Raw genomic sequence first — 15,592 nt, 5'->3', positions numbered from 1 at the left:
TATAGGTCACCGTACGGCCTTCATCAATGAGCAAAGCCCATACTGCATAGTCAGCTATATAAGGCCTGATAAGACAATGTAAAACAATTGAAACAAGAAAGTATAACTGTTTGTAAAAAAAATGAGATCCGAGCTTTTATTATTTAGATGTTCATTGTTACAGGTAGTTTGAAAAGATTCTTTGAATCACATATCCTAGAAATCCAGAACAAAAACATGAGGCTTTGAAAATGAGTCAAAAAGATAAAAACAAAATGCTTTCACCTTGTTATCATAAAATGAGGATTTCTGTTTTAAATGTTTTAGACGACCATTGCAAGAAGTGACAGTATGGATGAAATACAAGAAGGAGATGTTATTTACCTACCTAGTGAAGACACATCTAGCACTAATGAAAGGTAAATTATAGTATCCCATGTATAATGTCAACAGGAACTAATATTGGTCATCGTTTGTTAGCCCTGTCAGTAAAACAGCATCACTGACAGGAATCTGGCTTTCCTTAAGGAAATTCATATTAATATCATTCAGTACAATGTTTTTCCATAACCAAATAGGTTGTTAATGAGGTTTCAAAAAAAGGAAAAAGTGGGGACATATTGCAGTTCATACCTGAATTTACTTTAACACATCCAAGCTATCACCAGTTTCATGACTACCTGTGGTACATATTCTCCATAGACAACTTACAAGTGTAAGCAGATGGGCAGGCGGGTGCTTAACAGTGTCTGTACATTCACCCTTGAATCATTGAACCAAAGCTTTTCAAATTTTAGTATGTTGCTACTGATGACAAAATGAAGGTCAACAAAGTTCGAGATTGATAATTGTCACTTTATAGTTCAGGAGTTATGGTCCTTGGTACAATGTATATTGAAAAATGCCTGGACACCAATAAATGTTAAAAAATCTGTCACTCTGACAGCATTACTCAGCAATAAAGGATTAAGATATTTTATAAGTTTCATATCCAAAATTTCAAGACTGTTACAAAAAATATCACCATACACATTAGATAAACATAATTGTCATAAACACAAATCTTTTAACATATGATTTAAAAATAAAAGTTCTGACAGTTATATTATATTGGATATATAATGTCAATTTTATATTGCAGTGCTTTCACAATATTTCCTGGATTGGGAGAAAATAGAAGACGTAGTCTGAATAACAAGAGTCAAGATGCAGGTAAATTAGATAAAAAAATTACTCTTAAAGGAGATTTGAATTTTAGTATATTGAACTTGCAGTGATCAGGAAGGACGTGCGCCTATAGTGCCTATCGCCCAGAAATGGCGCATAGAGTGACAAATGTAAGCACCCACGTGGTGCACAATATTTTTCACTTCATTTCGAAACGTTTAGATATCGTCAAATGGATTTCCAATCGTGTCTTGCCATGTGTATGTAAACAACTGTGTAATGTTCCTCCAATGCTAGGAGCACCTATATATTTTTGGGACGTCTCAGGTGATTATGTATGGTTATAATAGAACCATGCGGTATACCTGATTACCCAAAAAACTGAATTGACCATCATTCATGATATCATTTTTTATAAACAACTTTAAATTTGTAAAATTTGGCTAGTACAGACGAGATTTATCTCTATTTATTATCTTTTAAGTTAGTTTAGCTTGCTATTTTTTCAATTGAAAAACCCCAAAGCCTTTTTATCAATATAGTTTTTGACTCCATAAAAGGCGCTTAACTGTCCTTGTCATTTTTTCGTCTTTGCCTCTCGATTTGACATTTTGTAAACATGCCTTCAGCGAATTGTTGTTTAGTTCTAATAATTATTGATACTCTCTACTGTTGATCTTGTCATCGTGATGAAGTAATAATAATACAAGAAGTGCAGAGGAAATGCCAGAAACTTCCTCTAATAGGAAAGGTCTGTAATAAAGTATGGTTTCGACGAAGACCCAAATTTAATGTAAAAAAAATCATGAACATGAACAAGGCAACAGTGCCAGTTTAAACACTGTAAATAAAGGTTATCTTAAATATTGTCAGGTTTGGATGAAGTTATTGTATATTCATTGAAATTGAAATTACAAAACAATAACAATATCCATGATATTATTTAAAATCATAAAGGTAAGTATCACAACCGCTTTGTTGAAATATACACTATTTTTTGTTTACTGTAGTCAGTTAAATATGTTTTTTTATGTTATACAAAAAAAAAACCAAATTATTGCATCTGGCTAATAAAATGCATGAGTCCTGACATTTTTTTTAAATGAAAGAATTAAAAAAAAATTACTCTACAACGGAATTAAGTTGGAATTTAAAGCAATTTTATTTATAGTGTGAAATGCAGAAACCCTGCATCATATTTTCTCTAAATTATGTGATGAAAACAATAGTGATTTTGAGGGTGGGGGCGTTTTCAGGTCTTTGTATCCATTTGGTATTGGGTTAGAGTTTTGGTTGAAAGAAGTTTACAATAATGACATTTAGTATTAAATTTTGTGTTTCGAAAGAGCCAGAAAGTCCACTAAAATTGGTACTCTCAAGAATATTTTTTTTAAACTTACGTATTGTAAGTTGGTCAGTAAAAGTGAAAGACATAATTTAGATATTGACTGTGAATTGAATTAATTTCAGAATCAGACATGACAGATCCTGTATCATTAGAAGACATAGATAATGAAAATGATAACGATTCATTTCCATCAAACCCAGTTACTCCCTCAGATGAAGGATATCAGAAAACACAGAACAGGGTAGGTAACTCCATTTGAGCTAATGTAAACATTCAGATTCTATACAAATCCAGAGCCATATTTAATGAAGGATATCGAAGACACAAAGCTAGTAACATCCAATCACACTTCAACTCTTCATATACAGATAAACAGAACAGTAAAAATTTTCAGACCTACTCTCACCTTTAGACAAAAGCCACTAGAAAAAAATCAGAATATGCTATGCCAGCTGAAGGCTCTTCTGGGTGCGGGAATTCTCTCTACATTGAAGACTTGTTGGTGACCTTCTGCTGTTGTCTTTTCTATGGTCGGGTTCTTGTCTCTTTGACACATTCCCCATTTCCATTCACAATTTTATGTAATCTTTCATTCAAATTAGGTCACACTATCAGAGGTTTGGTACTTTAAAAACACAAAGAATATGTAACTATTCAATTACAGTTAACACAATACTCTCACAGGTTACTGATAATTTAGAACTAGAAAAATCTTCCTTCATATACAGCTTTATATCAGAAAATAAATTTTTATCGGTAGATTTACATTATAGTTGAATGAAGGATTCAAGGAAAAACAAAACTAATTAGAAGGTATTCTGTTTTCAACCACTGCCATACTGAAGTAAAGTAACATACTTCAATATTAAAAACACCATGCACTAGCCTCTATCCTAAATCCTTATTGTGAGCATCTTAGATGAACACACACAAATCGACCAAAGAGTATGTGATTACAATAAAATTCGAGATATAAAATAGCAAATAGTATTGTTACTTTTTGAAAGAATTGAAATGAAAAGTTGATATATTAAACATTTTTTTTGAATGTCTATTTATAATTGCAATTTAATGTTCTCTTTTATTAGGAAAAGTTTATGCAGGATACCTTTGAAAACTTGGCATTTTCTCCGATTCCAAAAGACAGATTTGAGAGAAGTTTGGAAGACTTGGAGAAACAGAAAGGAGATCAACCAGATCTCAGAATGAGCTTATCTGCAAGATTTCAGTCGAAAAATCCAAAGTAATTATTTCCTAGATGTACAAATCAACTTCAAGTTTTATTAAATAATTATTGTATTACAATATCTGTATGAGTAAATTACAATTAAATTAAACGATAGGTGGTTGCACTATTTCTAGTGACATATATTGCATACATTTCCAGATCAATAGCATTATAATGTCAAATGAATATGTTCTATTCAGAATAAGACTGACTTAGATTTGGACTTTTGAATATGTCCATGTACACATGGAAACATTCCACAGAAGGAAATATTAATACTGTGGATTCATTATTATTCGTTGGATACTAATTTTCATAGATTTTGTGGGGACAGGAGAACCACGAAGACTTAGAATTTTTTTAAGGAATTTATGAAGACTTGACCAAAAACCATGAAATTAAATATCCACGAATATACAAGTTTTCCACAAACCATGAAAATTGGTTCCACGAATATAAATGGATCTACAGTGCCTAGAGACATCATTTCAACTTCCAAGCCAACCACTTATAGCTCTCACTCTTAGATTGATATTGCTTGGGGGAATTCTTTCAATATATTTGGTTCTCCTAGGGACATAACCTTCATCTCTTCACTGAACTTAACATTATAGTATAAGAGCTCTGAGGAGGTTTAGCAAACAATTAATCAAACCTTTGTTCAAAATTAATGATATTCTAAAGCTATTTCAATTGGCATAACAAAATTAATGATATTCTAAAGCTATTTCAATTGGCATAACAAAATTAATGATATTCTAAAGCTATTTCAATTGGCATAACAAAATTAATGATATTCTAAAGCTATGTCAATTGGCATAACAAAATTAATGATATTCTAAAGCTATGTCAATTGCCATAACAAAATTAATGATATTCTAAAGCTATTTCAATTGCCATAACAAAATTAATGATATTCTAAAGCTATGTCAATTGGCATAACAAAATTAATGATATTCTAAAGCTATTTCAATTGCCATAACAAAATTAATTATATTCTAAAGCTATGTCAATTGGCATAACAAAATTAATGATATTCTAAAGCTATTTCAATTGGCATAACAAAATTAATGATATTCTAAAGCTATGTCAATTGGCATAACAAAATTAATGATATTCTAAAGCTATGTCAATTGCCATAACAAAATTAATGATATTCTAAAGCTTTGTCAATTGGCATAACAAAATTAATGATATTCTAAAGCTATTTCAATTGGCATAACAAAATTAATGATATTCTAAAGCTATGTCAATTGGCATAACAAAATTAATGATATTCTAAAGCTATTTCAATTGGCATAACAAAATTAATGATATTCTAAAGCTATTTCAATTGGCATAAAAAAATTAATGATATTCTAAAGCTATTTCAATTGGCATAACAAAATTAATGATATTCTAAAGCTATTTCAATTGGCATAACAAAAAGAAATATTTTTGTTCTAATAACATAAATGTTCAATTTATGAAATAATGAAAGGTGCTGTTCTATATGAAAAGAAGACGATATTGTATGACTACCAATAAAGACAACTCTTCAGACGAGACCAAATAACATAGAATTCTGAAATTGACTTTTTGTTTTATCTTTGAAAATGATCTATTTTACAGGAGTATGGCGGTACAACAGAAGTCAGACAACTGGTATGATGTAAGTAGTCCATTGAATAGTTACTGCATGGAGTTATAACACATCACTAAATATTGCATGCCACGTTCAAATTCTATGCAAAAAATGTCTTATTATTCAGACTAAAGATGCTAGGAACAAGCATATAAATTTACGACCAAAGTGAGATTTTTTTGGGAGAAGCTTTAAATTTCTAAATTTTATATTATTGCTTCATTTAGAGAGAGGCCATGAAACAAGATTTGTAATTCCAGGGTGTCTTGTGCAGAAAGACGCATTATTTAACCAGTCTATCTTTATAAATGGAGTTTAGAAACATCCAAAAATTTTGTGAATACATACTCCATTTCCTCTGATATAACAACAGAACTCTCATTTTCGAAACTTAAAAAGGGTAGATATATTTTTTTACCCCAAGAAAAAGCATTTAGCAAGGCTATAAACTGAGCTTAATATAATTTTTTTTTGAACGTGTAATAAAATCTGTAACCATAGATCCAAAGTCATGATGAAATAAGCTATCAGTTTGACAGATTACTTTATTTATCTTTTAGTTCGATGTAAGAACATTTTGGTAACATTACCTCATGTAAAGAGAACAAAGCATTCTTTCAGAAAAAATATACTGGTAACTAATTATATAAGGACCTCAGCCAATCAGAAAAGTCAGCATTTTGAGTCATATATTTAACCTTGATATCACAAAAAAGGTATATCAAAATATTTCAGTAATAGCTTTTATTAAAACCATAACATGATTATATATTGTTTTCTTACAGCTATTTATATGAGTGAACAATTGATTAATTTTGTGAGACTCTGCATGGAGGTCCTATAGGTCTCGTTTATTCCTAATATCTAACTTCTATTTTGGATCACCATTATGCAAGCAGTTCATATTGACTGTGCTTACTGTTCAGAATATTTTGGTATTACCATGTTCCCCCATGCAGGGCCTCTCTCTATAGGCATAATACAAAATAATAAACATAAAATTATGATATGGAAATTGTCATAAAGACAAATAAAATATATGAGTTTAAAGGTCAAACATTTTGTTTTCAGCACATGTTATCTGAACTTAAAGCCTTTAAGGAAACGTTTCAGATAAAAAGGCCAAAGGTATAGAGAAGGAGTTATATTTTATTTTCATATTGTGGGAATTATATGGTCCTCCAATGGAGGAGCACCACCTTTTTTGTTTGTCTTGGATTCATGTAGTACTGTAGTTAATATATCTGTTGTTCACATGGTTTTTGGCTGTACCACAATTTTTGCTCTACGTTGATTTTTTTTGTTTTTGGAATGGCTTGTATACTTTTGGACAACCTGTTTATTTTGCAGTCTTATATCCAAGTTATAACGTTTATTTTTTATTTTTAGAGGATTCCTGGATAACAGATGTTATGTAGTTTACCACAAATTATTTTGTCTTTTATCGATATATACAACATAGAAATAAACTGATACAAATTGTATAATGATTTTTGTTATTGAACTAATATACTGTTATTCATTTTTCAATTGTGAAAACTGAACATTTCAGCTTAAAAGAATTAAAACTGAAATTTTATTTCATTATGTAATGAAAATTCAAGACTTGCACATATGTTTATTTATAGTCTTTTCAAAGAAGAAAATCTGAAATGGCTCGTACTGTTGATGAAACCAGGAAGAAAATTGAAGCTGTAAGTGAAAGTAGAATCATCTGTTTCTTTTGTTCTATAAATAGATCATTATCTGTAGATGGAAATGACTGTTTCTTAGAGCATGATCAGAAGCTTATTTTTTACAGAAATATTTTTTTCATAACTTTTATATTGATAAGTAGCCATTAAATATCAAGTTCAAAATGTGGTTCACTGGCCGTATGGTCAAGTTGTAGGTTGCTGCGCAGCCTTTCATGACCATGTTAGCTCTGCAAAAATGATGAACTTGTTCACTCTACCAGCATACGATACAGCGTTTAATTTCTATACATCATTGGGTAGATATGGCTATTGAAAATCTGTCAATGATCTGATCAATTATTTTGTAAAACTTGATGGTCATATCCTGAAGCATCAATTGTTGTTATGAATTCAGACAAACCAGTTTCAATCCTATACTCTGAGTATAGCTTACATTAAAACTTTAACCAGCTTTTCTAAAGCATTAGATTTTAATTTAAAGATATTATTTATTTTTTGTACACGTTTTCACTGTTAACTTTTTGAAATTACAATGCATGTTATATTGCTCTAATAATGTTCTAATTTTGCATGTGCTTTTTAAATAAACATTTTGATTTAACAAATTATGATTATATTATTTTTCATGCAGTATTATTTAAATAAAGTGTTTGAATAGAATATGCTTAGTAGAATAAGTTTCAGAAAGTGTTACAATTAAAGGTTCTGGTTTAAGTCATCACTGTAAGAATGCAATAATTCAGTTTGTTCACACCCTTCTTAGAACTGCCTCAAAATCTAAATTGTCAATAGCAAGCTGTATTAAGATAAGCAAACTTTAGCATATGCATAGTTGAGTAAGAAAATAGTAAAACGTTATTGAAATATTCAGAAAAAGACCAGGTTTGCTAATTTTGTGTGAAAAACTGCCCAGTTGGACATATGTAAAATGGTATCTTAAATTTGAAATACATACTTTTAAATTATCATGTTGTAAAAGTAAATGGTGATAACAAATAGATAGATACGATATATTGAAAGATCTGTTTCAGGAGGGAATATTGCTCAAAGTTAAAACAGTACAGGTAAATGAAAAAAAATTGAAATGGGATCTTTTAATATAGATATAGATTACATATTAATGACTTCCTTTCAACAAATAACACCTTTTTCAGAAAATAGATGATAAATACATTCAAACCTTTTTCTCTTTCCACTCTCTAAACCTTGTAAAATCATGAGTTTAAAATTAAAAATGAGAAAGTTAAAGGATACAGAATTTAGCAAGCTGGTAATCTCTTTAGGTAGATGTAGTTTTTGTCAATTGATTCAAAATCTAGAGGACATTGTAGAGAAGGGTTTACATGGTAAAGTTGTGAATATGGAATACCTATTTTATTCAGTTATTACACACTTCTAACACAAATTACTTCCCTTTGTCATTCTTAAACTGATTCTATACTGGGAAGTATTGGCTTCTGCCCATGTAAAGTTGAAAGTGATGTATATCACCGTTTTAACCAATTTATAGTGAAAAAATAACTACTGGTATCACAACAAAAAATGGAATGTATTTTAAAGATTTATAAAACTTAATATTTACTTCAAACTTTATTATCAAGGCTACACACATAAATTTGATCTTTTGCTTAATCTCCATTGTCAAATATAAATTCATGTCCCTCCTAAGGGAGACAACTAAAAATTAGATCTTTTTTTTTTTTGAATTACAGGGTCAATTTATACTAAATTTGTAAATAGGCTATTGCTTTATTTAATATATTGATGTGTTTTATGATATAGATGGCATGGAAGGATGAAAGTCCAGAATCAGAACATGTGGAGAGTGCCCTGTCATCACCGTGTCATGTAAGTACCAATACTGATACTTTTGTTGTCACCCCATTTTATTGTAGTTGATTAATTCTTTTTGCTATAGAAGCTATTTTAAAACCAAGGGGTTGAGGTCTCAACATAAAAAATTTAGTTTGGTTACAGACATATGGTTAGGGTCTAAAAAAAGCTGTTCATATATTGATTTATGTAAAAATCCTTACCCATTCATATATTTCAAGAATTGGTATATTTGACACTCCAAAAAAGTTAACTATACCAGCGTTGCATCTGTATATACCTTTACATAGGAAAAGACTCTCCAGTGTTTAATAATTGTTTAATGTAAGTCGTTTAAAGTCAAATAGATTGATTCAGGTAGCCAAGATTCTCCTCATCACACTATTTAATACAGAATTTCTATACCAAAACTGCTGCATAAACCCTTCAGAATTCTGTATTAAAAGGGCAATGGAAATATCTTATATGTATTTTTATTTTTTTTAGGATACAAAAGTGAACAATAGTTTTTTGCCAAAGGAAGACGACTCTCATAAACGTAAGAAAAACTTGTTTTTTTTTTATTTTAGACAATTCATTATGAGGACATTTGTGTATTTTAATGAGGTAGTAGTTTTTCATCTATAAATTTCATGATTATAACACTTAAAATTAGTACAAGATTATTTTACAATCAGTATTTAAGGGAAGTACATAGATTAGTATACAGTAGATTTATTATTAATTATAATCACTGACCAACTTTCTAGCATTCAAGCCCTCAAAAAATATCCAGTTAAGTTTCAAATCATGAACTTTGATGGTCAACTAGGATAATCAAAACAGGTTTAAGGAATTATAATTATGTTACAGTTTATAAAGTCACATTCACTATTTTGATACTTTTATATAAAATTACCCTACACACATTCCTTTTTGGCACCATTATAACTAATACACATATTGTAGATGTATTGCTCCTTTTCTCCTGTGACCTTTTATTGGAATGGAACTAAAAATCTGAAAGATTATTCTCTCAAGATCTTGTACAGAAGCATTTTATCTTCAAAGCTGTTATTGCAATGGTCAATTATATAGTTTGCTCTAAATGCTTTTTATAAAAATCCTAGTCAGAATTAACAAAGAAGGCATAATACTGCTTCATTGAGTTCTGAGATTCTAACAGCTGTCAGTTTTATATCCCATTTATGGGCATTATGTTTTTTTGTATGGGTGCCATTCGTTTGTTCATTTGTCTGTTCTTCAGTTTGTTCCCTTGATCAATTGACTCCAATTTCATGGTCCGCTGAACATAGAAAATGATAGTGCAAGTAGGGCAACTGTGTATTGTGGACACATTCTTGTTCAGCCCTTATGTACCCAAAATTATATAAGTGTTGTTAAACTCATTTTCTTCTAACTGGTTCCAGTAAAATTTAAATTTATCTGGAGCTATTTTTACATTTGTCAGATATTGTTCTTGGAAACAGGGTTACTTTTTCTTAAATGCCTCGCTTCCAATTTAGGTATGAATATGTCTTTATATTATAATAATTGCATTGAGAAAGAACTAGTTTACACAATTTGTTTGTAAAAATCCAAATAGCTTACCAGAAAATTGTTCCCCGTGTACATGGTTTATGTCATTTTACTGACTGGCATTACACATAAGCAAAAACCACATATTTATTGTGTTAGGTGCAAATTACTCCAAATTGTTTTATTATTAGACTTGGAAATATAATTGTTAAGTTAGGCATGCTGTAGGGGATGATGCATGTCAGACCATATAAGGAAACATGAATTTGTCATAGAAATGATAATAAACATATATATATGCTAGTGCTATAATATTTCCATTGCATTGAAGGCCCAAGAACACCAAACACTTTACGCATGAGTTGGTCAAACTTTGACCTGCCAAAGCAACCAATCATAGAAGAGAAAATGCCTCCATTCAAAAGTAGATCCACGCCTAGCACGCCTATCAGAAAAAGCATCGGTAAAAATATCTTGCCTTCTGGCACACACAGACCACAGTGGCGTAGTCAGATTCCAACACCTGCTTTTATTAGTAGACTTCACAGGGGTAAAGTTGCCGACGCATGGAAATAGTTCGAAAAGTTTGAACTTGTCCCCTGTTCAATAATTAACACATAGATAGTTAAGCATTGAAGTTAAGCTTCTACTAATGGCAAATTGTTATGTTTGCATTTGTTGCAGATGTTACTCAGACAAAAAAGAGAGATTTTGCGATTGGCAACATTACCCAGATTTTTTATAATACCTATTATCAAATATATATTTCTAACATCTTTGATGTATTTTATGTAGTACTTGTATATATATGTGTACTGTACATGCAATGTTATGGCATTTCAGCATATTTTTAGCATTAGGCCACATGTCATTAAGATTCTCTCCTCTCTTCCAATTGATACTTTATTTCATTCATGTAACTGCTTAAATATTTTGGTGAAAATCAACCAAAAGTTTTTAGAAAAAATCCGCTCTAACTCTTTGTATTTTTGAAGATGAGGATAAGATTAAAAAATTAACTTCATGTGGCCTTAACAACTTTTCAGCTTTGAAAAAAGGGTTGTTTGGCACAAATTGTATTTGAGTTTCAATGTTAGTGATTTTTTTTTTATTTGATACCAATAGTTTTAGCCTTTTTAATGTCTGCTAAAGAAGACATAGTTTACCCATTAATGTTGAGCATTTAGTGTTCAGTAATAGTCACAAGTTTATAAATAGATGTTGTTAATGGTTGATTTGTTTTATTAATTTTTTTCCAGTAAAAATCTTCCTGTCTTACCATGTTTCTTTCTAATACATACATTATTATAAAAATCTGTATATATGAATAATATAATTATATATATTTATAGAATAGTTCTGCTTCCAACTTTTCAGTGTGCTAGACACCCGGTGAAGGATATTTTATTTAAACATATATACACAATATAAAAATGCACTCATAATTCATTGACATTATGATTAAACATTTTAAAATCAAATGAATATTTTAAAAAAACAATAATAGTGATTTTATTTAATACTTGTGAAGTCTTCCATGTCAAGAATTTTTACACACTTATTCATATCACATTGTGTCTAAACCACACCGGCAAAAATTGGTCAGACTCGATGGTATATAACATCCGGCACAATGACGGAACACCAATAGACAAAAGAAAGGTAGGTTTCTTCTTATTTTTTATTTTTTTTTATGATATAGAAGAATATATATACATATACAACTATTTTCTATTGTGAGATGCAATATGTTCTACAACCGTTCTATATTAACGGAGAAATAAGTAAAAATGTACGTCAAAATGACGAATTGAGTGAACCTTGCCTCGAAAGTGTTTAATTTCTGGTTAAATTGTTCACATTGTACGGAAAGAAAGGTACGGGAAGATAGATACTGACACGGAGATTGCAAAACTACACAGCCACTTTTGCATAGGTACTATTTCTGTACTAAAAATATGCAGTACTGGAAATTTACTTTTAATATTTAGTACTATTTCTTTACTTTAAAATTATGGTAATATTTAGGTACTTGTATTTTACAGTACTTGATTTGCACTAAATATTTTGGTACAGAAATAATACAATATTCCATGTTTGAAATCATAACTTTGAGAGATTTGAAATAGAAAAATCTTACAAAATGCTGAAAATGTAACGGTAGTAACCAAAAATCTATAGTACCTAAGTTTCAAGTACAAATACAGTACTGTAAAATACAGGTACCTAAATATTACCATAAGTTTGTAGTAACACAATAGTACTGAATATTAAAAGTAAATTTCCAGTACTACAAATTTTTAGTACAGAAATAGTAGCTATGCAAAAGTAGCTGTGTAGTCATGAGCATCTCAATACTTGTATTCCTGTTTATGGACAAAAGAAATGGGTCATGTCAAAATGGAACTGGCCGGTTTTGTCAAGGTTTACCACCCGGTTTTGTCATAAATTTCACAATGCATAATCCGGTTCGCTCAAATAAAAAAAAATCATAATCACATTACATTATACTTGATCACTTAACTTCAGCTTTAAAAGGGAGTTTTGTGCGTCGTTGGAAAAAAAGTTCTTCACAGGACAACGGCTTATTATTTATTTGAGTCTCAGATTCTAATAAATGATAAGCAAACACTTGAATTCCGACTCTTACAGAACACAAATAATTTTAATTTTACTTTGCATTCCAAAATTTTTTAACAGCAGAATAGATAGGAATGAAGGTCTTGATACAAATTGAGGTTAAAGCTCTCTAAATATGCGTTTTCTATATGAATATATGGAAAATATGTTTAAACTTGAAATTAGAGGTCTTAAAAATCGGAAACACAAAATGGATATGTGATTTTCTCGCACAATAGGATGGGCACCTTTATAAGTAATCTAATCATTCTATGTATGCAGCAATCTTTTCTATGATCGTTAAAAATAAATCTTCTTAAGGATAAACGTTGATAATAAGACAAATGTATATGCATGCATAATCGACATAGAAAATGAATGTTTATCTAGGAAGAAAAGGATTACAACTACCATGCATTAAAAATAAAATGTATTTGTCACTAATTGTAACTAGACTACTATGTATAAATTAGTACATGTATAATAGTCTCAGGTCATCGACAAAATTCAATAATAATTATTCTATTAACATTACTATAAAAAAAAAAAACGGGTCTGTACTGTCGCCATTGTGTTATGAATCATTGTGTCCAACGTCAGTGTACGATCATCATAACTTATCATCATAACTTATGATGATCGTACACTGACATTGGTCAATATATTTTGACAATATAAACGGACAGACGGCTTCAGTTTATTTCAAAGAGGATGTAATTCGAACAGCTTATACATACCGCCGAGCGTAGTGAGTTGAACAATATTTTCACTATTTTTTGCTTAAAAAAATTGTTGAATTCAATACATGAATCAAAATAGTTTTGGCAATCAAAGGTGGGGTCGGGGGCGTGCAACCTATACGTCTTCTAGATTCGCCACTTATCTTATAAAGTGTATACGATTTTTATTTCTATTTGCCATATGTCCGTTGCCCTTGCACTTGACCTCATTTCTATATTCCTTTTCCTTTGGCCGCATGGCAATTTATGTGACGTGAACTTATTTCCTTGATTAATTGGTAAATGTTAAGAGTTTTGTGTTGTTGGTTTTAATAATTAGAATGTGTTCATGTCGGTCTGGCAGGATTCATTTGACCTCAACCTAAATGGTTCATAAACAGTAGGTTCACTGAATTCGTCATTTTGACGTACATTTTTACTTATTTCTCTGTTAATATAGAATGGTTGTAGAACATACTGTGGATTCATTTATTTTCGTGGGTATCAATTTTCGTGGATAGATAAAAAAGGATGTTTTGTGGCATACGTAAATTCGTGGAATGCTGATTACAACAAGAAAAAATTAGATACGTAATTCATGGATTTCTTTTTGATTTAGGAGATCATATAACCTCCTTGGTTTGATCAATAATAAAACAAAACAAAAAAGAAGGAATTCATTGAAAAAGTTTTGAATTGTCAAAATCCTCGCTTGGTCATTCTAAGTTAAAGTGTTCATTGATAACTTCGATTACAATAATGGACAGAAACAACTAATTATTTGTTTGTTTTACAATTTATAAATTCTTGTCTGAATTTTATAAGGCATTCAAAACTTAATGATTGAAAGTTCATTTCCCTAATCACGATATAATAAACAGTGATATAATTATAAGGTGTGAAAATAAATGTTCCTGTCATAAACAATATTACCTACGGGCAATATCCCCGTATTTAATCCTATTGATTTTTAATCACTGGTAAACCAAACTATGACACGGTAATTAACAACTTGCAGTTATTTTCCATGAACAGTTTTAATCAATTTTAAAAAGTAAATTATCACTGATATTCGATATATTTATTATAGATTTAATCAAAATACTTGTATCTTCTTTCAATAAAAAACACATGTTATGTTACAATGTTTATCGCTATTTAACACAATACTAGAACTGCATAAAATAACCGGAAATAAACATTCGACTCCATACACATTTCTCGGGATTATTCTTCGTTGAATTCTTAAATTCGTGGTTTGCTGAGACCCACGAAACCCACGAAAACTAGTATACCACGAATAAAAATGAATCCACAGTATTGCATCTCACAATAGAAAATAGTTGTATATGTATATATATTCTTTGATATCATAAGAAAAAAAATAAAAAATAAGAAGAAACCTACCTTTCTTCTGTCTATTGATGTTCCGTCATTGTACCGGATGTTATATACCATGGAGTCCGAACAATTTTTGCTGGTGTGGTTTAGAAACAGTGTATCAGACAACCAAATACTGTAGAATTTAAGATTCATTAGCATAGTGGTGCAAAACAACAGTCTGTTCAAATTATATTTTGAAATTGTCCAAAAAAACAAACTCTTGCTACAAAATTTATTGAAACCAAGTTGGAAATCACAGTTGCATTATTTATATATCAATTTATGGCAATGAAAAACCAAAAAAAAGGGGAGATAACCAGGATTTGTTTTTTAGAATTACTCATCAGTGTTAGTTTTTATCATGAGATGTTATTGATTGCTTGTAAGACATTGATAAGGCTGTATAAAATGCATGAATCTAGCAACAATAAATTTTCTTCAAAAGTTTAACATTTAGTCACCTTTATGATAAAGTTT

At 30.1% G+C, this 15,592-nt stretch overlaps 1 protein-coding gene across 9 annotated transcripts in view; it reads left to right on the top strand.

The window, feature by feature from the left end:
- Positions 1-15,592, top strand: part of LOC143069661 (uncharacterized) — an 87,205-nt gene that overhangs the window by 60,946 nt on the left and 10,667 nt on the right. For 2 of the 9 annotated variants that reach the window (XM_076244402.1, XM_076244403.1), the window contains exons 24-34: positions 307-398; positions 1,121-1,191; positions 2,617-2,735; positions 3,583-3,737; positions 5,334-5,373; positions 6,418-6,474; positions 6,975-7,040; positions 8,075-8,107; positions 8,826-8,891; positions 9,363-9,414; positions 10,726-10,857. In XM_076244402.1, coding sequence (XP_076100517.1) covers positions 307-398; positions 1,121-1,191; positions 2,617-2,735; positions 3,583-3,737; positions 5,334-5,373; positions 6,418-6,474; positions 6,975-7,040; positions 8,075-8,107; positions 8,826-8,891; positions 9,363-9,414; positions 10,726-10,857 — 883 coding nt within the window. The remainder of the gene's footprint in view (positions 1-306; positions 399-1,120; positions 1,192-2,616; positions 2,736-3,582; positions 3,738-5,333; positions 5,374-6,417; positions 6,475-6,974; positions 7,041-8,074; positions 8,108-8,825; positions 8,892-9,362; positions 9,415-10,725; positions 10,858-15,592) is intronic. The other 7 variants (XM_076244405.1, XM_076244411.1, XM_076244404.1 and 4 more) reach the window with 6 other exon arrangements.

The sequence above is a fragment of the Mytilus galloprovincialis genome, chromosome 3 (genome assembly GCF_965363235.1).
Source record: "Mytilus galloprovincialis chromosome 3, xbMytGall1.hap1.1, whole genome shotgun sequence".
NCBI classification, from domain to species: domain Eukaryota; kingdom Metazoa; phylum Mollusca; class Bivalvia; order Mytilida; family Mytilidae; genus Mytilus; species Mytilus galloprovincialis.
The sequence above is the reverse complement of the archived record's forward strand: the minus strand, read 5'-3'. Positions and strand labels throughout refer to the sequence as shown.